We start from the raw sequence: 24,005 nt of genomic DNA, 5'->3' as shown, positions 1-24,005 counted from the left end.
TAGTGTGCGCGAGTATCCTTTCCAAGAAATCCTAACCAAAAACAAGAACTCGAGCTCATCTTTGCGCGATGCTGAGCAACCCTTCATGATATAACCTCCTAAACGCCGTGCTAATGCAGTGTAGAAGACTTACGTCTAACGCAGAGAGCATCTCAACCTATAATTGAGGCAATTAAACAGATTTTACGAAGGCTATATTAAATCTCTATTAGTATTTTTTCAACATTTGTTTCTGGATGGGATACCTACTAGCATCGATCTGCTGTACTTGTGGAAGGGCCAGCCGTACTTTGTTCCGATATAGCGCGGGTTGTTTCAGCTGTACTGGATTTCCCTCAAAGTATACGGTTGTCAAATTCTCCTTGTTGGCCAACTCCCGCTCAATGTCTGCGAAGTCGGATAGCTGGTTATGGCTTGCCCATAACTCTTCAATGTTCTTCAGATTACCAACTCCCTCTAGGCTCTTAACCATGTTATTCGAAATATCGACAATCGACAGATTAGGGTTCCCGTCCAAGCCAACTAGGCTCTCAAGAGCATTGTGCGAGATGTACAGTTCTTCTAGCTGGGGAACTTCGCGTAGAGGTGAAAGATCCGTAATCCGATTGGACTGAATACTTAAGAGCCTTAATTTGGGTAGGCCGGCAAGGCCTTTGAGCTCGGTAATTTTGTTCTTCGCTAACCAGAGCTCTTCCAGATTCTTCAACGCATCAAGGTTCTTGATTTCTCTTATCCTATTAGATCCTAGCTCGAGTTGTCGGAGTTTTGTCAGGGTTGATAGGCCATCAATTGTGCTGATCTTATTGGAGACGAAGAAGAGATCGGTAAGCTCGGTCAAGTGCTCGATATGCTTGATATGCTTGATTTTATTGAAGCTCAGGTCGAGAGTGGTAAGTTTAGTTAGGCTGTCTAAGCCCCTGATATGAGCAATAAGATTATCGTAGAGGTCGAGTTCCTCCAAGGTGAGGCCTAATTCAGATAGCCCCTCAATGTGTTGGATGAGATTCTGCCGTAAACATAGCCGGACAGCCTTCTTGAAACGCTCTAATCGAAGGGCGGGGATAGAAGAGACTCGTGAATGGACTAGACTGACGTCGTCTGTATCGGGATCCTCGTCATCGAGAAGATCTAGAAGTAGTGGTCAACACCAAACAAAGTTCCATGATACCGGTTCAACATGCCCATGCTATTAGAAAATGGTGAAGTAAATGAAGTTGTTTTTTACCTTCATCGGCGCTGATCTCTTCGCCCGGGACTACGTGGTCCTCATCAGAATAGTCGGGATCTGATAAAGCTTCGGGATTCTGGATGAGAGCGTTCCGATCAATTCGTAATTTGCCATCCCAGCCTTTGCTATCCCTCAAACCGGGACTGGGCTGTTGACCATCTCCCCGCTCGGGATGTGACTCTCCTTCGACTACTTCTATGTGGTGGGAGGGTGGTTCTGAAACCGGCTCTTCATTTATTTGTCCGGGCATCGCGTATCGCTTGGTGTTGTTTTGTAAAGACGGACGGAAAACGAGAGACCTCGGACTTAGAGATGGAGACGGAGACGGACAGGTTAAGGAGGAAAGTTGTAGAATATTTGGAGAAATGACGGCTGAATTTCGTAGCTCCAGTTCCATTATAATACAATAGTGGATCGATCAACCCAATGACGTTCTAGCCTTCTCTTTAGTTAGGCGATTTCAGCGCTAAAAGCGGGGATTATCGTCCTGATACGGCATGTACCACGTGCAATCACTGTACTGCAGGGTCCTTAAGGTCGATAATGACGCTGTTATCTCGTGAGGTAGGTACATTCATGTCACGATATTTTGAGGGAGTAACCTAGGTATTTCTTTCCTCAGGATTAAAGAGCTCTGGTTGTTCGGAGCAGGAGCGACGGCGAGGGGCCAAGCTTTTCAAATGTAATGAAACTAATTTATCATAACTCAAACTTACAATTTACAATCTTCCAATTTCAACACCAAGACGACGAGAAAAAAATAGAATATAGACCATAGAATATTCGTCGGCAAATGCATCGTCATAGTCACCCACCCACTCGCATATTTCGCGCGTCCCTCCACCTTGCATAAACGACACTTCCATCATGTTCTCAAATCCCCAATCACGATGCTCTTCATTCGCGGCCTCTCCCGAATGTCCATTCGGCGCCTCTCCAAGTTAGCCAGCATCCCATCACAACCTTCCACGACACCCCGCATCAGCAACAACAACACATTAACATGCAAAAGAAAGTACCACGTCGAGGGCCTTCAGGGCTTAATGCTTGCGCCAGCAGTGTTTGGCGGCTTGTTCGTTGCGCTTTGGACCTGGAAATGCTTTATGCTTGTCATTTTTCAGAACAAGATCATATTCATGCCCGGGTTGCCGCCCAATTCACGATGGGAGAAGATTCAAGACTACATTGGTCGATGTGCCGGTGTTCAATGGCGCGAGGAAAGAGTGCGCGCTAGGGACGGTACAGATCTGGCCTTATGCGTTGCGGACTTGGACCTTGGTTCTAGTGCAACATCTGTACAACCGAGTGTTGCATTTTATATCTTGTATTTCCAGGGTCCGCATTGCATCTCTGTCCTGTGCGTACATGACTCCATGAGCTAACCTTCGGTGATAGGGAATGCTTCATCGATCCCTCCACGATTGCCCGATCTCTCTTCGGCGCTGTGTATGCTGAAGCGACGGTCAATGCAATGGCACGACGGGAATATCCGATGCACTATGGTATGCCTTAGCTACAGAGGTTATTGGACGTCACGAGGCAGGCCAACCGAAAAAGGTATTAATATGGATTCTGCCGCGGCCCTGCATTGGATTTCTCAAATGCATCGCAATACTTACGGCGGGGAAGATCGTGAGTCGAGACCATCGGCAAAGCTTGTGCTCTGGGGTCAAAGTATTGGCGCGGGAGTAGCTACCAACCTCGCTGCTCAGACTCCAATGCCAGCGAATGTACAGCTGGACTCGTTGGTTCTCGAAACCCCCTTCACGTCTATTCGTGCCATGCTAGAGGTTCTCTACCCCCAAAGATGGTTACCTTATCGGCATCTTTGGCCGTTTCTACGAAGTCACCTGGACAGCTGGAAGAATCTAGGAATTATATCCGAAAACTATGGATCTAGAAACCCTCCAGAGATATTCATCTTAGAAGCAGCTAAGGATGAACTCGTTCCCCATGAACTAAGCCAGAAGCTCTATGATAGGTGTCTGGACACTCAATTGCCTGTGTCTAGAAAAGCAGTAGGTGGGGCATTTCACAACGACGCCATGTTTCGAGGTGAAGGTAGAAGAGCTGTCTCCGATTTCTTGTCACACAGGATTACTTCCGCGCGTGTCTAAACTTGATTGGCCCCCTCACTAATGGTAATACCACTGTGACCTATGGTCCATGGCGTTGGAATACTCAATACAATGGTTCTTTTTTACCCGCGTGTAAGTACCTGTCAAGTATGTCCGGGACCTCGTCTATACTATCTCTTCATTTTAGGTACCTACTACTCACTAAAAGACGGAATTGCCGATCATCCCACCAAGCTCTTCAATTTACCTGGATTGAGTATCGAGGAACGACGGGTTGATATTTGCAAGATCTTAAGCGTATCGATGTCGATAGCTACAATAGGAATAAAGCCTCATCCGATATCCCTAAGCATCGACAAGGCAGATCAACATCCATGATCCTGGATAAGATCAGTCACATATATAAAATAACAAGAGTGTATCGACCTTTCAAGCCTCGTACATATTATAATTGCATTCAATCCTCCAGGTAGGTACATATCCGACCTTACAACTCACCTGAGTACCTAAACTAAACTTCATCACTTCTAGGAAACATAGTAAACCTACGATATCTGGCCTTATTGTGTTGAGGGTTACACCAGAACGAAAATATCTCATTGGATTCATAATGTCAGCAGTCTATCGAGTGGTCGCACGTGCGATACCGTGTGTGTGATGAGACACTACAGCATCCTCACCACATACATGTTTGTCCTCGGAGGTCCGCCAAGGGTTTCCTGGACGGAGCTCAACTGAAATTTCTGCATACTATTCCGATCATAGATGCAATTAAATTCTCCGTCACGCCTAATGCTAAAACTACACCGAAAGCCCGAGTCGAGCAAAGTTTGCGGGCTATGACCATTCTGACGAGGAGTCTTGTTTTAGATCATTCCACCTATTCGGACTTTGGTGCTCTTGACGCGGATAATGTCCAAGACATTGTCGCCTACATACCTAGTTGCATCAATCTCAGCATAGGTACCTATTCATCATGGGTTAGGTAGAATGAACGGAGCACCTTTGAAATTGTTTAACACTACTGCCATTTTTCTCTAGATGTGGTATTTTACAACAAATTTGACGTCATATTGGCTCGGCAACTGGGTGTTTAAAAAAAAAAAAAAAAAAGCAATCTTCATTTAAAGACCTCAAGGCAGAAAAAGTTCCGGGTTATTGTTTATAATCGACGCCCTCCGGGCTTGGTGTACTAGGATCCCGTTCTGCATATAAAATCACAAAATTCTTCCGCCGCAAATGGCAGGATCTCCTATCTCCAAATGCTGGCGCACCCGAATTTATCACAGGGGCGCAAAGCTTAGGCTTCTATGCTAGTAAGTTGTACCAGCCTGTCCGTGTTTAATATCTAGTAACCAGTAACTAGACCCACACAATATTCAAGTCATGGTCGTATATTTCCCATTATAACCATGATAACATGCGAATGCCGCGCCTTTAAATATAGATGAAAAGCGAATTAACGGGTTCTAAGTGGTCCTCTGCATGTCTTAGGATACGCAAGTTTCGGATGTCTGTGATAGGACCCTGCGTAGACACCGGGTTCACGATGCGGCAGCCCGTGTGTTGGTAAAGTCATATTTAAATTGAGTCAGACTTTTGATGGGACGAAATTCTTGACATTCGCGTTCGACAGCGGATACTTGCACAAAACAGATCCATCCTACTCGGTTGAAGAACGAATCTCCTTCCAGACCTTGTCGTACAAACCCTGCTTGTGGCGCCTTCTCATTCTCGCCGTGTACTTCATCTCCAACACTTCTACCCGATGTGGCTGAAGCAAGCACCCGCCCGTCGTAAGCCATGAGTAAACAAGGAAGACCAAGTTCCGTCATATGTCTTTTCCGCATTAAATCTAGGATAGCTAGGCAATTGGGGCGAATCCGGGGCCAAGGCCAGCATGTCATCGTTTTATTTTAATGAAACCTGGCACACTACCTAACCTTTCTAGTAACATTCCAGTGACATTCTCGAGATAAAATAAGCTGCTGTCAAGCTGGGAAATGAATACAGGGACAAGGAACACGATGCCGATATATGCTTAACGAGGGTTACGCCATCGTGTTAGTCGATGTCGAACGTTGCTAAACCCGCTTTTGTTAGGTCCGGCTAATGAGCCCCGGCGATTTCGGGGGATGGCTCCGTGAGATCATTTCCCCAGATGTCGATACGCGGCCCTACGAGGATGTCGTCCATAAGATCTTTAAGACCTGCGATGATGAATTATTTAAACAAGAACCTTTCACACAACGAAAAATGCAGCTATTTTCTTACTAATATATTCAGGACGTTGGACGAAATGTCTTGGGAGGTTCTAGCCACCAAAACACCAATATATCTAGCGTACCTATGTCTTCTTACCCGGTAAATTGCTACGAGATGCTACCTCAGTAAATGAAACTGATCGCCAATATGATCATCGAGATAACGTTATTTTCACGACTTGGGCTCGCAGGCTCGGTAGATCATCCCTGTTCCACCTACCAGATCAAGGGATTCTTCGTCGCATTGGATGGTCGCATACACCCTGGATTCCTGCATGCATTTATACCCTCGCGCGGTATCTAAGCATCTATCCCAGAGCCCCCACGTCATGCTCAAAACATTTGTGAGGAGCCGATAACTTGCGCGGATGTTTCCGCTGGGATATCCTACGCTGTATTGTACATAGTAGTAATATGAGATCAACGGACCCTGCGGGCGATCGTTCGACTGTTGGGGGGCTGAGTTAGTTTTTTTTTTCTTTCTTGTCCCTTTGCTTTTTCCTGGACTTGAGGCTGTACAAGGTTTCGGCATGTCCCTAGAGAGGTAATTGATCTTCCAAATTGGCTTGTATAAGACGTTTTTAGCCAGCTACCTCTAGCGCCTCTCCTTTTCCGAGACCTTGATCGCGCATGGGAACACGCTATCGAGGTGATGGCTTTCCACCGAAAATGGCAGCATTACGCAAGCCGCGTCGAAGTCCTTGCTCTTGCCAAGAGCTGCCAAGAGCTGCCGTAGCAACTGTTTCGAAGCTATCGACTGTGCGCAAAGGGGAAGGTGGGTGGTAGGGCCAATAAGGACCTTTGAAATTTCTCCTATTGCTCCTATCGAGACTTTCCCGCGTATGCAGAACTAACTACAAACATGTCACGTTGCTATTGACGATGTTATATATTCCTGTGGATCCGGGATTCTAACATGTTAACGATCGTCAGGGAATAGGCTGTATATCTCGGATATCAACTGTTCTAGACGATAAACAAGTTGATTTGCATCACCATTTTCCCGAATGGTTAGGTGTTGGTGGAATACAACGGCCGACCAACTGGCCGGGCCGGTCCTGTGCTTTATTACCCCGTGGGCAACCCCGGTTGTAGGGACAAGTTATTTAGAAACATAACATACCTCCTTGTCTTAGTCCCTTCCGGCGGCAAACAACAAACAGCCTGGACATCACGCAATATGGGGAACCTACTCTCTAGTAGCAGCAAAGAGGTCCAGAGGCCGCCGCCGATGATAGCGTCGGATACGGTCGTCCCTCTGCACCGGTTCGACGACACACCTCTCACGAGGAAGGTCATCGTCGAGTTTACGATGCGGTTCGACGACGTGTTGGATCCGGAGAAACTACGCATATCGCTGGACAAACTCCTAAGCCGCCGCGACTGGCGAAAGCTAGGTGCTAGACTGAGGCTTAACGTACGCCCCGCTCTCCCCCCCTCCCTTGCTACGATCTGCATCGAGGGAGCTAGGCCCTAGCAACTACTTTAATAGCTCTCTAAACTAAAGTGTGACCTGCAGACCGAAGGAAGACTTGAATATCATATCCCAGAGGTCTTCGACGAGAAGAGGCCCGCGTTCACGTACTCACATGCCGCCCATGACACCGAGATCTACAGACACCCCACTGGTAGCCGAATCCCCCGACCGACTTCAAAGCCGAGCGTACTGAGCGACCCCGAGGATTATGCACCACTACTCCGGCGATGGGGTGCGCCGCGTAGGCTGGCTGATTACCTGTACTCAGACCTACCGCAGCTAAGCCTACACATCGTGACCTTCACGGACGCAACAGTCGTTTCGCTATCATGGCCACACACGCTCCTCGACGCAATGGGACGGCGCGCACTGCTAGACGCATGGATAGCCGTTCTCGAAGGCCGCGACGACGACGTCAAGCCGCTGGCGGGGGTACTACAGGACCCACTCGAGCCGCTAGGTTCGAACCCCGAAGAGCCGTACGTGCTAGCGCACCGTCGACTGTCGCCCCTTCAGGCTCTCATGTTCGCCATCTCATATATCTGGACGACGCTATTCTGGGCACGCGGCGAGGAGACCCGGATGGTCTGCATTCCCGGCTCGCACGTGCGGAGCTTGCACCGCGGCGCGATGGAGTATCTGCTCGCGCAGGCGCCGGTGCTGGAGGGGGAGAAGGAGGTTCAGGTTAAGCCGTTTGTTAGTGAGGGCGATGTGCTGTCGAGTTGGATCACGCGGTTGGCGATGCTGCCGCTTAGGAGGACGGAGCAGACGGTTTCAATTATGAATGCGTTTGGCATGCGCTCGGTTCTCGCGAAGGATTTGCTGCCTCCCACGCATGCGTATGTGGGCAATGCGGTCGCGGGCGTGTATGCTTTCGTTTCGATGCGGGATTTGTTTGCGAGACCCCTGGGTTATACGGCGGCTGCGGTGCGAAGATCCATCGCTGAGCAAGGCACCCGTCAACAAGTTGAGGCGCGGGCCGCCGTCGATCTGGCTGCGGGGAAGAGGGGGAAGGCGGCGCTGTATGGCGATCCGAAGATGGCGCCTGTCATGGTGTCGAATTGGAGCAAGGCCAAGTTCTTCGAGACGGACTTTTCGGCTGCCGTGGTGCGCACGGGAATCGATCCGGCGCGTCGTGCGAATAAGGTTGGCAGGCCGTCGTATATCCAACCTAATGGCTTGGCGGACGGCATCCCGACGAGGAACTCGTTCCCGATTGTGGGCAAGGACGCCGCGGGTAATTACTGGTTGTCTGGGACGTTGAAGAGGGGGCTTTGGAGGAGGGTCCAGGAGGAGATGGATACGGAGTACACGTATCTGGCTCATCATTTCGTGGACTCACAGTATGATCTTATAGATGTGAAAACTTAAGGGCGTGTGAGTGGACGGCCGTGGTTTCTTTTATCCAGTGTTAGATTTGAGATTCGATTTTTTTTCTTCCCCTTTGATGGCACGGTACTGCTCTGATTCGATACCATTTTGTATATCCATAGGTAGCTATACTGTGTGATAAAGACGTTCCGCGACGGAAGTAATGGTGGTTTTTGGTTCTTCTAGGAAATAATACAACTATGGATAACTCACAGTTATGGCACTGTGAGGACTACCGTGATTGCAGGTTTTTTTCTTATGGTAAATAGGATGTCTTGTAGTTTGATTTCGTGTCTTCAGACGGAAGCGTAATCAATACTTACAAGATACGCTTCTTACTGTGACGCATTGGAAATTTATTTTGGGTGAATGGGATTATGTGACTACCTACCTAGTATCCATTTAAAGACTGTCTTCAAACATTCTGACGGTGGATTGAATAGATGTTTTTGATGTTAATTGTGATAATGGAGTTGGTATTGGAACGTTTTGTATTGTTTTTAGACCTCACGTACCTAGATATCCTCAATGGATATTATATCTTACGAATATGAGCAATAGTTCAATCATAGATAATCCTACCTCTTATATAAAAAAAAATCATACCATACCAATTGATTTTTAGTTAATGTTAGTAACATCCTCAACAACCCCATAGGTTAGGTCTCTTATTCAATGAACCCTCAAAATGGAGAACATTGTTTACGGTTGCGTCTCTCGGTAGAATCCATCATCAACATAGAATATCTAACTATGAATGTAGCTAGTCACAATTCAAAGTTATATATCTGCATATATAGGTACTTTGTTTAGAAACCCGAAGGGATAAATGTAATAGATGTCTTTGACTAAATTATGTAGTTGTTGTAAGGCAAAGTACACTCAAGTGCTACCTGTACTTCAAAATATCACATACGGAGGTATAAATACAGCTGATAATACATCAATGGCGTAAATCCATTGACAATCTCTAATCTTAGCTCTTCCATAGGTATTTTTAGATTTATTCCACTAAATCTTGTGAAGTCCCGTACCTGCCCAGTATTATTCTTCAGTTATCCCTAGGAAACTAGAGGAAGCTGCAAGTCAAAAAGTATAGCAATCTACGCACGTTAGACAGCAAATACGGAGGAGTCATACTTGAAATTCAATCGGCTAGACCTTTGATTAGAAGGATCGATGATACTATCATGTATATTCTTACTGCCTGTTCTAACCATGTGAGGTGTTTGTGGCCTGAGCTTCGTAAAACATGTATGTTAATACACAGTAAAAGTTTTTCTAATCACTCCAATCACTCTGCAGTATTGCCACTCTTTCCTAGATAAACATGATTTTCATCCGAACATCTTGGATTATTGTCAAAACGTCCTTCTAAAAATTTGTAGGTGACAACAGTCGCCTGGTTGCACCTTCCCTCAACACTACATCGACCCATAGTCTGGGCGAAAGAAAGAAGGTGCAAGGTTGAGTAAGGGGTTGTGACTGCAACTTTTCATTCGAATTACAGTGCAAGATGGAGAGGAAGAACGAAAACCTTAAAAACTCTAAATGTTTTCACTGTTATGGGCGTTAGCCCTAGGGCATAGTGTTTTCTATATAACACCACTGAACCGACCGCAACTCAAGCTCTTTCTTTCATACAATATTCACACCACACCAACAAACATCATTTATTATTCCCTGCATCGGCGATCTCTATTACCCGCAACGGAACATCATTAGATATTCGATCAGTACGAGATATCATACGCTTCTTTCTTTCATTCATTAACCATCGTCAATAATATCGTACTCACATATCCACGTCTTTAACATATCGTTCAACCCTCCTTTATCCACGCAGCCCATACCTATTTTAAGACATCATCACCATTCATCGACCATGATCTACGATGACGATGTGGGAACCATAGTCTGCATCCGGGAACCCCGATGTAGACTATGTTCTTTCGGACTGCGAGAGTTCGATCTCTTCAGAATCGCCAGATGGGATAATTACTTTCCCCTCCGGTGTGGAACAAGCCAAAGACTCTCGGAAATGATCCTTTGCAGCTGTGTCAGTGATCACTGCCAGACAGAATTTGACGCCGATTGTTATCACCCTGAGTGTTGGAAGTTCGCACTTGACACCTACAAAACTCGAGCCCTTTCCGAATACTTTGAGAGAGCCATTTCCCCCAACTTTGAGAGAGCCACGCGTTTCAGCTTTTGTCCCCCACTATGGGGAATGCAAGAAAAAGAGCGAGCTGGCCGTCTGCGCAACTTGTTGGCCGGGAAGTTGAAGAAGGAGCAGTGGCCGATGACGCTGCCTAATGAGACTTGGGGCATGATAGCCAGTTACCTCATCCGAGAATCTGTAATCGTTACAGCATTTGAACAGACCTTTGGTGATCCAACACCAAATTCCAGGATCTACTTTGACAAAGACGTATATGCTGAGTATGTCATGTTCGAAGGGATCCGCTACCTGAAGTCAGTTCGCAATGCCGGAGGCCCTATGGGACACCGCGATACTCTCATCCTTCGAGGTCAGGATACCGGAACTATTAGACAGGGCTATATCCTTGAAGACCACTTTGGCATTCGTGATGTCTTGTTCACCGCCGACGAGGAACATCAGCCGCCAAACCGGTTCATACCATTAGGAGTGTGGGTTCGACATATCTCAGACTCGGATGGAATTCAGAGCGTTAGAGTCAGGGGTGATGTAAGTAATATGAAGTCCACCGAGATGTTTTAATTCTCTAGTATCTAACAAAGAGACAGGGCCTCAAAGTAAGAGATATAGTCATCGGTAATGACTATGAATGCGAACCGCAGAACATCGCGCGTTTCAGAGATTGGAAAGCACCTCCAAACACTCTCTTGAATATCAGAACCCTAGAGCCCCTATTCGAGGGATTCCCAAAGAATGTGAAGTACGGAGGGTATCCACAGATGGATTCATTTGACTGCAACCATCCAGATATTATCGGATATTCGGCTGCTGTGGGCGGATACGGCGTTGTAGCGATATTTTCGCATTTTCGAGGCTCGGATTTCAGCATGTACGGCGAAGTCAACCCGCTCCATCCAGTTACGTGGGTTTATATGCCAATTAACCAAGGCGAGTTGGTGACCGAGATCTGTCGCTTTGAGAAAATTAACGAACATATAAAGACTAGTTACTTTGGATTAATGGTAGGAGGATACGTATCCCCATTAGTATTTTAACGATATACTGACCTGTGGCTCCTAGTTCATCACCAACCACGGGCGAATCGGCGTTCTCGGAGATCACCGCACATTGATGCTCAACACCGATTTTCAGAGAGTCTATGGACCACCAAGTGAACCATCAAAAATCTTTTTTGACAAGGGCAAGGGTGAGACGATGACTCTACTGGCATATGAATCCGAGGACGAACCAATGAAAAAAGAGATACCCCAGTCAATACTCACGAATAGGTTCAGAGACTACTCTTCTAACTCTTGGTACTACACTCGCTGTGATATGGAAGGAGTTACGCGTATTGTCCCATGCCGTAAGAGCGGCTCTGGTCCTAAGCAACTAATCGGCGCGCTTCTCGAATATGAGGATGGCCATAAGGAGTGCATGGGCGAGTGGCGCTTTGATTGGGCAACCGAGCCGATACGCGTGATTGACAACTCGGGCAGTCTGCGCCTGAAACGTTCCAACTGCCTACATGATCCATTCAGAGGCCTCTCAAGTTGTTATGATTGTGTGAATTTGGACATCGAACTTGTGCCCAAGGACGCACCACCTTGCGAGGAAGACGGCTGCAAGGTTTACATCGACATGCCGTGGTCTGGAACATGGGAATGGTTGTTTATGGAACGCGAACACAAGTTCGTGCATAGCGGTGCATCGTGGGTATACTTACCTAGTATATGAAAGCGGAAGAACTTTAAGAGGAAGCCTCAACGACCAATCTATGCCACCGTGGTATGAGCTATTAGACGACGAGTCTGATAGGGGGCCTTCAGCTAAATCAGACTAAACGCCGAGAGTTCAGCTTCTACATATCAAGATGAAGATACTGGGTTTCTCTTCCGTGGCAAATGTCGCGAGGACGAATAACACATCAACATCGAGCTATTTGCTACCACATATCGCATTAGTCTTATACTAAGAGCATCTCTTTACTATAGAAGGAGATCATGGTTACTAAATGAATGGTCAATTTAGTATCAAGGGAAACGATACCAGACGGATGAATGATATGAAGACAGGGATGATGGGTTGAATATATTCGCTTACATTTAGAGCTCTTACTGCATCTGCCCTGCTTTGATGAGATAGTTACATCAAAACAATTCATACCCCATATAAGTCTTTTAATTATATGCAAGTGACTTGATCTCGATGACTCCTGAGGTCCCTATTCTCGACTTATCAGCTCATCGTATGTTATGAGTGTAAAAGGATGAGAACTCCCTACGTGTTTATGGTTGGGAGTATGAGTTCAAAGTTTGGTAAATGCTATTATAGTAGGTAGCTTAGAACGTAGAGGGGAGGGGAGAGACAAGATGAATAGGGTCATACTTACCACGATAAAAAGACCATCCTTATCATCACAATTCAACACACCACACGTATTCACCAAGCCAAAGACACCACACCCAAAGGTGCAAACGTAACAGGAGAAAATCTTTATGGTATGGTACAGCTAAGCGTGTGATTATCAGTTATCGGTACACTCTATGACCGGGTTTTTCTTCTTTGTGCCTTGTTCCCTCCCCTTCTCCCCTCCCCCACTCTCACTTTAAAACAAGCCGCAGCCGCCAAAAACCGCGGCGGCATACCTTTCCCAATCACGTAAATGTAGTGCAAGTTTTTCATCGTCGTCGTCGTTGTTGTATCCCGGCGTCTAGAAGTTTCGGCTCATGTCGTTGCGGATGCGTTGGTAGTCGAGGAGACCCTCGACGCTGCCGACGGCGCTGATGGCCACGTCTTGGTCCCAGAGCTTGCGTCTGGCGAAATCCATTACGTCCTTCTCCGTAATGTGGTCGATGAGACGCTCGATCTCGCCGGGGTTCATTCGGCGGCCTGTTGTGACTAGTTGTCGGCCGATATCCTCGGCTACGGCGGATGTGCTGTCAAGGGAAAGAAGGATGGCGGCCTTGAGCTGCGCCTTCGCTCGCTCAACCTCGGGTTCGGTGACGTTGCTGGAGAGGCGGGACCATTCTCGGAGGGTGAAGTGAACTAGGTCATCGAGACGGGTGAGTTGGTCGCTCACTAAGTAGATACCCCATAGACTGCATGATTCATTAGTACTCGCCGAAAACAAAATATACAGATATGTAGGCTTACCCAGTGTCGCTGTAGCTTGTGGAGAAGCTCATGAAGCTGCTAGCCAAATCGTTGTTGTGGACGAACGAGCCCAGCTTGCTTCCTTGGTGGGGTGCGCTACCTAGAGCCTTGTCATAATTGCCGACGATAGCCTGCGTGACCAAAGCAGTGAAGTAGTCCTCATCACCCCAGCTTACACCCTCGACGGCGAGGGCGATGTGGGCAGATGGGATGGTGTCATCTCGGATTCGGACTTCGGATCCGACAAAGCTGGGCTTTCGCTTGGACAGGAGGTAGGCTTCGTTGTGGGGTGACGTAGTGGGGAGGTCGGCAAAGTTTTTCTCGGCGAGATCAACGAGCTTGTCGTGGGGAATTCCACCGGCACCGACTAGAACCATGCGGTCGGCCGTGTAGTTGGTCTTGATGTAGTTGTCAAGTTCAGTTCGTGTGATGTCACGGATATTCTGTCGGGGACCAAGGATAGTGCGGCCTAGAGGTTGGTGGGCGTATGCGGTGGCGTGGAGGTGGTCAAAGACAACCTCGTCCATCAACTTCTCAACTTCCTCTGATTCCCGAAGAATGACGTCGCGCTCTCGTTCGATCGCAGAAGGCTCAAGTCTCGAGTTCTGAAGAATATCGGCGAGGATGTCGACGCACTGAGGAACATCGGAGTTGAATGCTCTGGAGAAATATACGGTGCTCTCACGCTGTGTTATAAGTTAGCCATGAATTGTAACGAGGTTGATATATTTAATCGTATTTCACGCACCGAGGTATAAGCATTAAGATGACCACCCATATTCTCAATCTCGAGTTCTAGTTGGTTTTGCGTCCGCTTCTTAGTACCCTAGTGAAATCGTCAGAAATTTGATATTTTTTTCTTCAGCTCGATTTCTAAATACCTTGAAGGCTAAGTGCTCTAGGAAATGTGCGGTGCCACTTGTCTCATCCGTCTCGGCTCTTGAACCAGCATCGATCCAAACTCCCACCGTCGAGGTCTGCGCCCATGGCGAATATTCGGTCGCAACCTATTTTTATATTGTTAGAGCTAGCCTTATGAAGTATTGGTCAAGTCAATTGGGAGTTAGAAGCGTACCGTTAGACCGTTCTTTAACGTTGTGGTCTGGGTCTTCGCACCTATGGGAGACGATACGGGTGTAGCAAAACCTCTCTTTAACGGGCGGGCAAAAGAATTTGCAGCACGACTGCGCATGCCCTGCGCAAGGCTAAGAGTAAGTCTCCTAGACGCCATTAGGGTGTTGCGTTGGGAGGGTGAATTAACGGAGAGTGGGAGTGAGCGGTTTGATGGTGGAAATCTTGAAGTGGTTCGGTTTCGGCTTGGAAAGCTCAAATTTTGGATTGGTCTGAGGCGTCCAGGTGCGCAAGTGCGGTCGGCCGGTGGGAACCCCCGAAACCCCAGACGTAAGCCACACTTTTTTCGACGACCTCTCCGCTAAATTCCGGCTAGCGTCATTGATTTATGGCTGTGCATTCTTCGATGATGAAATAATCAATCGTTGATTGGCTCAAATCCACTTTTGGGTATGAGACTAGCTCGGCTTTCTGCTTCAAGGTTTCTTAAGTTAGGTAGGTATGAGTACTTGGGTACATATCGAACTTCACATCTACATCAATTCACGTCAATTCACATCGCCTACTTTTCATATTTTATACACACTTATAGTATATTGTTATTTCGTGAAGCTATTGCTTCTCGAGAGACTCTTCATTCCATAAACGATATCATCCCCATATCTTCTAATAAAATGGGAGAGCTTCCCCACATTTCCGTCCGGAGGTAAAAGCTGATTTATGTCTAAACTTCCTCTCTATAAACATCGTGATGGCGGTCAATTTATCAAGCTATCCGCCTCTTGGGCAGGTTACTCAGCTCAAAGACGAAGATTTCCAATTCACAGTCCTTTTAGAAGTAGACAATGACCTTGCAGACGACCCTTGGGAAGTTGCCGTTTGGCATTCCTCAACTGATGGGGATTGGACAGAGACGTCATTGTCGCCTACCCCTACAGGCCATTCCCCTGTATCGCTTCAGCCTATCAAACTTCCAAGTACTCAATTATGTTTTAGTGCACCATTCTCCATCACGTCTTTGATGAAGTTCACTCTAAAATTCCGTAATGGTCACAATCGACCTTGGATTTGGCCTTCTGAAAGGCTAGACGCGATATCTGATGGGGTTGTATTAATCAATCCAGCAAATGCGATTTCCGCGAAGAGTACCGATCTCTCGAACATAATCAATGGATTGAACCCGGAGTTGCGGGTCAATACTGCAGCGAGCCAAACTCTCAATACCCAACTTTGGACTCTTCAAGCAAGTGTTAGCTCGTCTAATGACTCCTCTGCTTATGCTGATGTGAATATTGGAATTCCGTGGGGCGGTGCTTTACGGTAAGCTATAATGCCAATATAGACTAGACTGCTGGTGTTGATATTCATTATGGACGGTCTTGAAGCTGACCAACTCCAGATACTTTGCTCTAGTTCGCCAGAGTGCTTCATGGTTGACCCCTAGACATGGCAGTGATCCGTTCAGCATAGAAAAGGATGCCGTTATGTGTTCGTTTTTGAGCAACTCGGGAAGGCACTTAGTCTTATTAGGAGTCAGTGGTCCAGATAATGTGATCACCCTCCTGCGTAGCTCAGACGCGGGTTCTGTGAAAATGCATGTGAGTGGGGATGTGAATTTACAATGTATCGATGTGATTACTAAATCTCATACGCCGTGGACAGATACGCAACGACGAAGAATCCGAATCATCGGGTCTGGTTTTAGCTGCAGTCGGCGATGATTTTGAGAGCACCATGGCAGCTGTCATGTATCACGCTCGGACGGTTATCTTCGCTGCTGGTAACTCCCAGAACGAATTGACCAAAGAATTGGAGGGTTTGAATCTCGATATTGAGCCCCAATGGTATGAGAACTGGTACGATGGATTGGGATATTGTAAGCATTTTGTTAAACAGTCAATTTAAATCTAATCTAACACACTTCAGGTACTTGGAATGCGCTCGGCCAAGACTTGACTGAAGAGAAGATAATCAATGCCGTCCAAGCGTTAGCAAAGGACCAAATCAATATCAGTAGTCTTATCATAGACGATAATTGGCAAGACATTGATTACCGTGGTCAAGAAGATGATCATTATGAACATGGCTGGAAAGGATTCGAGGCGAAACCCAAGGCATTTCCTAATGGACTAAAAGACACAGTCTCTCGCATTCGTTCATCACACCCGACCATTGAGAACATAATTGTCTGGCATGCTCTACTGGGTTACTGGGGAGGAATTTCTCCCGATGGCGGCCTTGCAAAATCTTACAAAACGGTACAGGTTGACCGAAAAGACTTTAAAAGAGAAGGAACCATGACAGTTATCGCGAAGGAAGATGTCGCGAAATTCTACGATGACTTCTATCGATTCTTGTCGAATTGTGGAGTTGACGGCGTCAAGACAGACGTCCAATCCATGATAGACACTTGGGTAAATTCTAAGCCACGCCGGGAACTCACTGAAACATATCTTGACAGCTGGATGATATCGATTCTGAGACATTTCGGTCTGAGAGCTATTTCGTGTATGTCCCAAGCACCTCAACTCCTATTTCGCCAGCAGCTGCCACGGAATAGGTCACCGCTAATTGTGCGAAACTCTGATGATTTTTTCCCTGATATCGGTTTCTCGCACCCATGGCACATTTTCGCCAATGCCCACATTACTCTACTCACTCAACATCTAAATGTCTTGCCGGATTGGGATATGTTTCAAACCGATCACAAGACTGGGGGGTTTCATGCTGCTGCGCGGTGTCTAAGCGGAGGGCCAATCTACATCACCGATATCCCGGGAAAGCACGATATCGATCTCATCAATCAGATGACAGGGAAGACGCCTCGAGGGAAGACCGTCATATTTAGACCTAGTGTGCTAGGGAAAAGCATCGATCCCTACACAAGCTATCACGAACCTGTCGTCCTAAAAATTGGGAGCTTCCACGGGCGAGCCGGAACAGGAACCCCGATGCTTGGCGTCTTCAATATCTCCTTCCGACCCTTAAGAGAAATCATCGCGCTCACGAACTTCCCCGGCATTGACCCTTCGCTGGAGTATGTTGTACGAACTCACCGCAGCGGGTTCGTCACGCCTACCCTTAAACCTAATAGACCTACTGCCGATTTTGGGATATCGTTAGATGTTCGGGAGTATGATATCCTTACAGCATTTCCAGTAACGCAGTTCAACAGCGAGACGAACGGCAAGATCTACATCGCTAATTTGGGGCTGGTCGGGAAAATGACGGGGGCCGCCGCCATCACATCGTATCAATTCGAACTGCATCATACTGACAAAGCGTTCTTGGATACGCGACTTAAAGCTTTGGGAGTTCTCGGTAAGTTCTTTCGTTCGAATAAATATAGAAACGAGTCTGATTCTAACCTAATAAACCTCGCAGGATTATATATCTCGAGTCTGCCTGACATGTCAATCGAGAGGGACTTCATGGCGACCATTCAGGGAGAGCCCATTCCTCCCCACACAGTTACTATCAATGCGGATAGTGATCGCGTATTGAACATCGACATCGAAAAAGCTTGGAAGGAAATGGGTCTCGAAGCCGGTTGGGCTAACGAAGTTGAAGTCAAGGTTTACTTGGACATCGAGTACCCCTAGTTGGGTATGAATGAGAAATGGATATGAGACACGTATTATTGGGATGGGACTTGGTTTGGATGGCATAACGACTATGACGAGAATGATGACTACAAATTTGGAATACACTTCACGATAAATTGGAATATTAAATTCAGCAAAATAAGCTAGTTGGCTACGGAACGTGCCCTGATGTGCCTACAGCCTAGCACTATCATGCCCCATCCACAATTTTTCTAGGTCGCTTTACACATGCTGCTAACACGTAAGACACAGATAGTTACCAATAACGCAACCTTTCCTCGGCTCAAAATTTAAGCCTTACCAAGCTTCTTCGCCTCAAAAGTCACCGTCGCAGGGAGTGTATCGGGCAAACTCGGACCCTTGGGTGTCCAACCGAGATACTTCCTCGCCCTAGCAGCCACACTCTTCGAGTTCGTCCCAAAGTTCGGCAAATCGACCTCCTTAGCAATAGGTTCAGGAATGAGCTTCTGCCTCGCGGTCTCGAGCGCAATTGCCCTCGACACATCGGCCCACCGGTGCACGCCGTTCTCGAGGAAGAAGTACGCCTTGGGTCCGAAGATCTCCGGGTTGCTGTTCTTGGAGGGGTCTAGCGCCGCGTCCACCGCTAGCACGAAGAAGTCGCCGAGATCGTGAATGTGCACGTTGTCCCACTCCGTTAGCCCGGGTGCTTGGATTGGCGCGTACCCGTCCTGGATTGTGCGCTCGATCAGCGAGGGAACCTGGATGCTGCGCGTGTTCAATGGTCCTCGGCCTTGTCCGTAGATGGTGGGAGGTCCGACAATCAGGGCTTTGACGGAGGGGGAGTTGGCGCCAAGTACGATCTTATCGATGTTGCGGTGTATCGCGGTGTCTGGTAGCGACACGATGCGATCGATGTCATCGATATCGTGGTATTTCTGCTCCGGAAGAGGCGCCTGTCCGTAGCGCTTGTTTTCGGTGTCGTACCAAGTCAGAATACCGGTTCCACATAGATGGATCCAGTACCCCGGTTTCTCTGCCGTATGCCCTGCCGCAAGACCCTTGGCGATCGCGGTTGCAGACGGTTCGTTGTCGGCTGAATCAGCCGTGTCTAAATGCTGTTAATTGCTTATTTCAAGGAGAAGTATCATTCCTAGCATTGGGGATATCGTACGAATGACGATGTCTGCCGCAGCGGCCTCCTTCTCGATGATATTGGTATCATCTAAGCTGCCGTAGACAAGCCGTGCCTTGGGGTAGGCAGCGGCGACTGGTTTGCCCCGCTCCTCGTTTCGTACGAGTAGAGTGAACTCGTAGTCTGGGTGAGCTTTCACTAGGGAGTAGAGGGCATCGCCGCCGATGAAACCTGCATTTCGTGTAACATTTAGTACCTAACCCGATAAGGTGGGGGACTTACTAATGTCTGCATACCAGTGGCACCGGTCCTGTTTCGATGAGTTAGTCTTTATTATATGATATTTATATTTTGTTTCATTAACACTTACAGGAAAATCTTGGGAGCCATTCTCTTAAGCTTCGAATCGACAGTCAATCAAAAGAGTGATCGGAGTAGTGCCTAATGAGGGATGTGTACGATGGCTTCTTTGAAGTTGAAAGCTGAAGACTCCTGGCAGACCTTTCGCTTCATCGAGTGGGCAATTGAAGTAGTTATAGTTAAGTTTTACAAGCAAAGATGGTCAAACCGGAAGGTACTATACTCCCACTATTATTACGTAGTTGTGCCGAGGAATATGGTTTGGTTACGCCATCCAGACCATCAATTCATCAATGTCCTTTCCCATTTCCCCCATTTCCCCCACTCTTGATGTTCCACACGGGGAGATGTCATCGCAGGCGCCGTGGAGATGGGACGGCGGCTTGCATATTCTCCAGTTATTTTTACTTTTGCCAGGTGCCAGGTCCCAGTGCTGACTGTATTATGTAAACAGGGAATATTTTAACCCGTGACAATTATGCCGTCTCTCCCTTCACAACTTACAAACTTCGCTCTTGTATTCCTCGTACGTCTAGAGCGTCAGCAAACATCGCATGAGCATCTCGTAATCGGAACCAATTGCAGATGATATTTGCCATGATGATTCAATCCTGATTGTCTGACTAGGGACTATCTTCTCCGGTGCTTTGCAATCTACTCTTTCGAAAAACCCCGATTGACAAACCAACCATCTAATATGTTGTCTATGGGACGTGAGCCCCCAGATCTGGGAGAACATAACGATACTACGATAACTCTTGGCCTCTAGCCAGTTATTTCCTTAGCTGCGACCCTAATACTATCTTCGAAGCTCGTCCATCCATGTCCGGTCATTCTCCTTAGAAGCTCCTCGGCTCTTTCATTGGCAACCGTACTCCTCTCCGTTGCCGCGTTAGGCTCCTCCTCACCGAACTCACGGTCCGGGTAGATCTTCTTCAAGGTCCTTATGATCTTGTTCCCGTTGAAGGGCTCAGAAAAGGCGAATAAACGCTCACCTTCCACGTCGGGGTATATGAGCGCGGCTACGTGCAATGCGGCGTTGTCGCGTACGTCGACAAAGTACTGAGGAGATAATCCGAAGAAGTCTTTTGGTCTGAGTTGATCCCCTTTCTCAAACGCGATCTTGATCCAACCGGTCGTGCTCCGATAACCCTGGTGAACAGGATCAAGCGGGGCCCCTATATTGGCGTTGGGCAGAACTGCGTTGAAGACAAATGACGGCTTATGCTCTCGCACCCACTTCCATGCCTCCTGTTCTTGTCTGGTCTTGCTTGCATGGTAGACTTTTTCGATGCGCGCCATACCTTCGTAAGGTGGCGGTGCATACGCTGCTTCGATTGAAGCTTCATTCCACATATTCGAGTTGATTGCGAATACCTGGGTACCGTCAAGGGATGCACACGCCCCGGAAGAGGAGGTTAGGACGACCCTTTTCATCTCGGGCTCCTTCGCAGCTGCCTCTAGGACACGTATCATGATGTCTACGGTGGGGGGTATTATGAGGTTAGGATCGGGGCTTGTCATCACGGGCGTCGCGACGTGCGCCAGGCCAGATGCCCCTTTCATAGCCTTATCGAAGGCACCGCTCGCCAACATATCAGGTACTTCGGCCAACTCGAATTTTCCAGGACCGTACTTCTTCTCGAAATGTTCATTCATCCACTGATCCTTGGCTATGCTACGGACAGTGCCCCGAACACGATAGCCATGATGTAAAATCTGGTCCGCGATGTGACTGCCGATGAATCCGTTCACGCCTGTCACGAGTACGAGGGATCCAGGCTGGATACTAAGGTCCGACATAGTAAAAATGATGAGCAAAATATGATATCGATTTATGTGATCGTCTTAACAAGTTACAGTGGTAAGTGAGCTTATGAAGTGTAGAAATATACTGACAACCTCAACTTCTAGAAGCAGCCCGATATCTTGTTTTATATTCCGTCCAAGGTACGCTAACGTAGCAATGTTGCGGATTAACAATTCCAATTATTTCCGAGGTCGTTGTCCCATGCCAAGTTACTTGCTCGCCTGCGGTGTAACTGAGTAGTAACACTACTACCATTAAGGAATGGCCGATCCATCCCCGGCACCCTTGCTTTTATAGTCTACCGCCCCGGGACCTACCCCTGGATAGCGTCTCCTTTGACATCTTTACATAATCCAACCACTTCATCAATCGTATCATTGCTACCGGCCGATTGCTACAATACCGTGTGACAAATGACTCAGAATAATATTGATCTGAAACATAAATCTACAATGACTGCCCGGTTAACCAGTCATGATTTGGTAGTTTTGTCATATTACAAATCAAGCATTACTTGATCTTCATGGTTAGACAAGATCATGGGATTAATTAGCGCGATTCCAATCACCGAGGCGCACTTCCAATACATAGAAGGGAATAACTCGAACATAATCCGAATATCCGATAGTTACACAGTAACGAAGAATAGCAAGTGAGGTTGATGCCTGCATGGTTTTAAGAGAATTGAGACAGTCCGAAATCCGAGTTAGTATGATAGAACTAGAAGAATATGTGAGACCAAACTACGGATAGTTAGGCGATGATTGGAACCACATCATCAAGGATTGTATTTACAATACGAACATGTTACGGAGAGGCTCGCCATGGTACGTAATTATCTCATATATTTCCTATGCGCAACCTACGTTGGTTAACATCTAGCAAGTCCGCCCAAGTAGCTTTTATAAGCCTCCAAACCATATCCTGGAAACAGAAACAAACCCGAGTTTATTTAACTTCATAATCATACACAGTCTAATAGTCCCCTATTCACGAAGGTTGCATGCTTAAATCATAAGAAATTATCCCCCTAAGCTTAGAAATACCGGCTAATATGTGTTTCTTGGTTACCGCAGTGCCCGCATCTCATTTCAAACTTTTTACAATTTGAGTGTATTTCACCAGAGGCGCCGAGTGAGCTCACTCCTTCTCAACTCCCTACATTCTTTCGATAGCTCCCCAGCACACAAATTTCCGAGGCTATGGTTATCGACAAATAATATCTTTGACAACATGTAGCGTACTATTAGATAAGTCAATATTCTATTTCTTGACCGAAAATCACCATTATCGGCCTTAATACTTCACCCTCAAATTTGGTGCCTGATACAGTGCGACTTATTTCAGATTCCAGTGTCATAAATTCCAGCAGCTTTCAAACAAACCTACAACTGAGCCAGAAGTTTAGGCGTACCTGCTTAGTACATGCGTAATCAGGAAAGCACAGCTCAGACCGCGGTGGGCCATTGCATTTCACTAATAACCCTAAACATTCAACAAACTAACAACGATTGCAACTGCCCATTGGCCCAGTGGTCAAGGCGTCTGACTGTTATTATCTTAAAGAAATAGTATCAGAAAAATCAGAAGATCCCTGGTTCGACCCCAGGATGGGCAGATTTACTTTTTCCCATTTTCTATATTTTTAATATTTCTTTTTACTTAAGATCTTTCCATACTCAATTTCAACTACAAAACGGTTTGTGTGGTGGGCCCTATAAAAAATACTAAGAGTATTAGTAAGTGGTCCAGGTTCAGGAAGGAAGCTAAGAGGATAGATAGACTCAATTTTTGCGCCAAGTATTAATATTTAATATTCTAAATTTAAACATCATGAAACCTCATATGAACAAGAATGCGAAGGCAACTATCATTAATCCCTGACACTAACAATTAGAGATTGTTTGATCGCGAAGTCTAATTTCAACGATAATGAAAGAAGTTGACTGAAGTGTCTTCGGATTAATAAATGTTTGGCCTAATTACCTAGTAGGTACCTACTCAGATATATGTATACTTAGGTACCTAGGTAGGTACGAAGGTACTAGGTATGTTTTGATAGAACATACCCCTTTCTTGACGACAAAACTCGGTCTCGGTATCGCATTCGCTACACCAACCCCTATTTGATATATTAAAGCTTTGCTTACCAAAGACAATACAATTATTCATTCACTACAACAAAAGCGACAATAACGTAGTTAAACCATTTTTAAGTGAGAAAAATCTATTGTAACAAGCAAACGATCGAGAGACTAGTGACTATGAAATCTACCCCGAACCAAAACAATCATGATGATAGCGACAGAATCCGACAACTCCCTATTTGCA

The 24,005-nt window shown here is 46.7% G+C and overlaps 8 protein-coding genes and 1 non-coding gene across 9 annotated transcripts; 5 read left to right on the top strand and 4 right to left on the bottom strand.

The window, feature by feature from the left end:
• Nucleotides 1–172: 172 nt before the first annotated feature.
• Nucleotides 173–1,478, bottom strand: GGS22DRAFT_191414 (protein phosphatases PP1 regulatory subunit sds22; the record flags this gene model as incomplete). Its single annotated transcript, XM_047965121.1, has 3 exons — nt 173–192; nt 250–1,128; nt 1,226–1,478. 3 exons carry the CDS (start codon nt 1,476–1,478, stop codon nt 173–175), a joined length of 1,152 nt encoding a protein of 383 aa, XP_047816078.1.
• Nucleotides 1,479–1,872: 394 nt separating this feature from the next.
• Nucleotides 1,873–3,513, top strand: GGS22DRAFT_49566 (alpha/beta-hydrolase). Its single transcript, XM_047967245.1, has 2 exons — nt 1,873–2,563; nt 2,624–3,513. Exons 1-2 carry the CDS (start codon nt 2,119–2,121, stop codon nt 3,343–3,345), a joined length of 1,167 nt encoding a protein of 388 aa, XP_047816077.1. The 5' UTR covers nt 1,873–2,118; the 3' UTR covers nt 3,346–3,513.
• A 2,909-nt stretch (nt 3,514–6,422) lies between these two features.
• Nucleotides 6,423–8,864, top strand: GGS22DRAFT_170532 (uncharacterized protein). Its single transcript, XM_047962454.1, has 2 exons — nt 6,423–6,987; nt 7,090–8,864. The coding sequence occupies exons 1-2, from the start codon at nt 6,751–6,753 to the stop codon at nt 8,416–8,418; spliced, it is 1,566 nt and encodes a 521-aa protein (XP_047816076.1). The 5' UTR covers nt 6,423–6,750; the 3' UTR covers nt 8,419–8,864.
• Nucleotides 8,865–10,303: 1,439 nt separating this feature from the next.
• Nucleotides 10,304–12,422, top strand: GGS22DRAFT_191411 (uncharacterized protein; the record flags this gene model as incomplete). Its single annotated transcript, XM_047965120.1, has 4 exons — nt 10,304–11,128; nt 11,188–11,601; nt 11,660–12,270; nt 12,320–12,422. The coding sequence occupies 4 exons, from the start codon at nt 10,304–10,306 to the stop codon at nt 12,420–12,422; spliced, it is 1,953 nt and encodes a 650-aa protein (XP_047816075.1).
• Nucleotides 12,423–12,798: 376 nt separating this feature from the next.
• Nucleotides 12,799–15,045, bottom strand: GGS22DRAFT_170531 (mitochondrial-processing peptidase subunit beta). The gene is made up of 5 exons (XM_047962453.1): nt 14,811–15,045; nt 14,617–14,742; nt 14,484–14,561; nt 13,736–14,421; nt 12,799–13,680 (listed from the first exon to the last, which is right to left on the bottom strand). The coding sequence occupies exons 1-5, from the start codon at nt 14,964–14,966 to the stop codon at nt 13,293–13,295; spliced, it is 1,434 nt and encodes a 477-aa protein (XP_047816074.1). The 5' UTR covers nt 14,967–15,045; the 3' UTR covers nt 12,799–13,292.
• Nucleotides 15,046–15,324: 279 nt separating this feature from the next.
• Nucleotides 15,325–18,571, top strand: GGS22DRAFT_49509 (glycoside hydrolase family 36 protein). The gene is made up of 5 exons (XM_047967244.1): nt 15,325–16,126; nt 16,206–16,404; nt 16,469–16,682; nt 16,733–18,127; nt 18,191–18,571. Exons 1-5 carry the CDS (start codon nt 15,558–15,560, stop codon nt 18,406–18,408), a joined length of 2,595 nt encoding a protein of 864 aa, XP_047816073.1. The 5' UTR covers nt 15,325–15,557; the 3' UTR covers nt 18,409–18,571.
• Nucleotides 18,517–20,134, bottom strand: GGS22DRAFT_170529 (NAD(P)-binding protein). The gene is made up of 4 exons (XM_047962452.1): nt 19,875–20,134; nt 19,801–19,814; nt 19,544–19,735; nt 18,517–19,480 (listed from the first exon to the last, which is right to left on the bottom strand). The coding sequence occupies exons 1-4, from the start codon at nt 19,892–19,894 to the stop codon at nt 18,702–18,704; spliced, it is 1,005 nt and encodes a 334-aa protein (XP_047816072.1). The 5' UTR covers nt 19,895–20,134; the 3' UTR covers nt 18,517–18,701.
• A 244-nt stretch (nt 20,135–20,378) lies between these two features.
• GGS22DRAFT_170527 (aldehyde reductase) lies at nt 20,379–22,248 on the bottom strand. Its single transcript, XM_047962451.1, has 2 exons — nt 21,782–22,248; nt 20,379–21,728 (listed from the first exon to the last, which is right to left on the bottom strand). The coding sequence occupies exon 2, from the start codon at nt 21,665–21,667 to the stop codon at nt 20,630–20,632; it is 1,038 nt and encodes a 345-aa protein (XP_047816071.1). The 5' UTR covers nt 21,668–21,728; nt 21,782–22,248; the 3' UTR covers nt 20,379–20,629.
• A 944-nt stretch (nt 22,249–23,192) lies between these two features.
• GGS22DRAFT_t112 lies at nt 23,193–23,292 on the top strand. Its single transcript has one exon. It is a non-coding gene; the product is annotated as a tRNA-Asn (tRNA).
• Nucleotides 23,293–24,005: the final 713 nt, after the last annotated feature.

The sequence above is a fragment of the Annulohypoxylon maeteangense genome (assembly GCF_022496945.1).
Source record: "Annulohypoxylon maeteangense strain CBS 123835 unplaced genomic scaffold GGS22scaffold_16, whole genome shotgun sequence".
In the NCBI taxonomy this organism is placed as follows: Eukaryota; Fungi; Ascomycota; class Sordariomycetes; order Xylariales; family Hypoxylaceae; genus Annulohypoxylon; species Annulohypoxylon maeteangense.
Note: the sequence above shows the minus strand (reverse complement) of the source record. Positions and strands in the feature narration are given on the sequence as shown.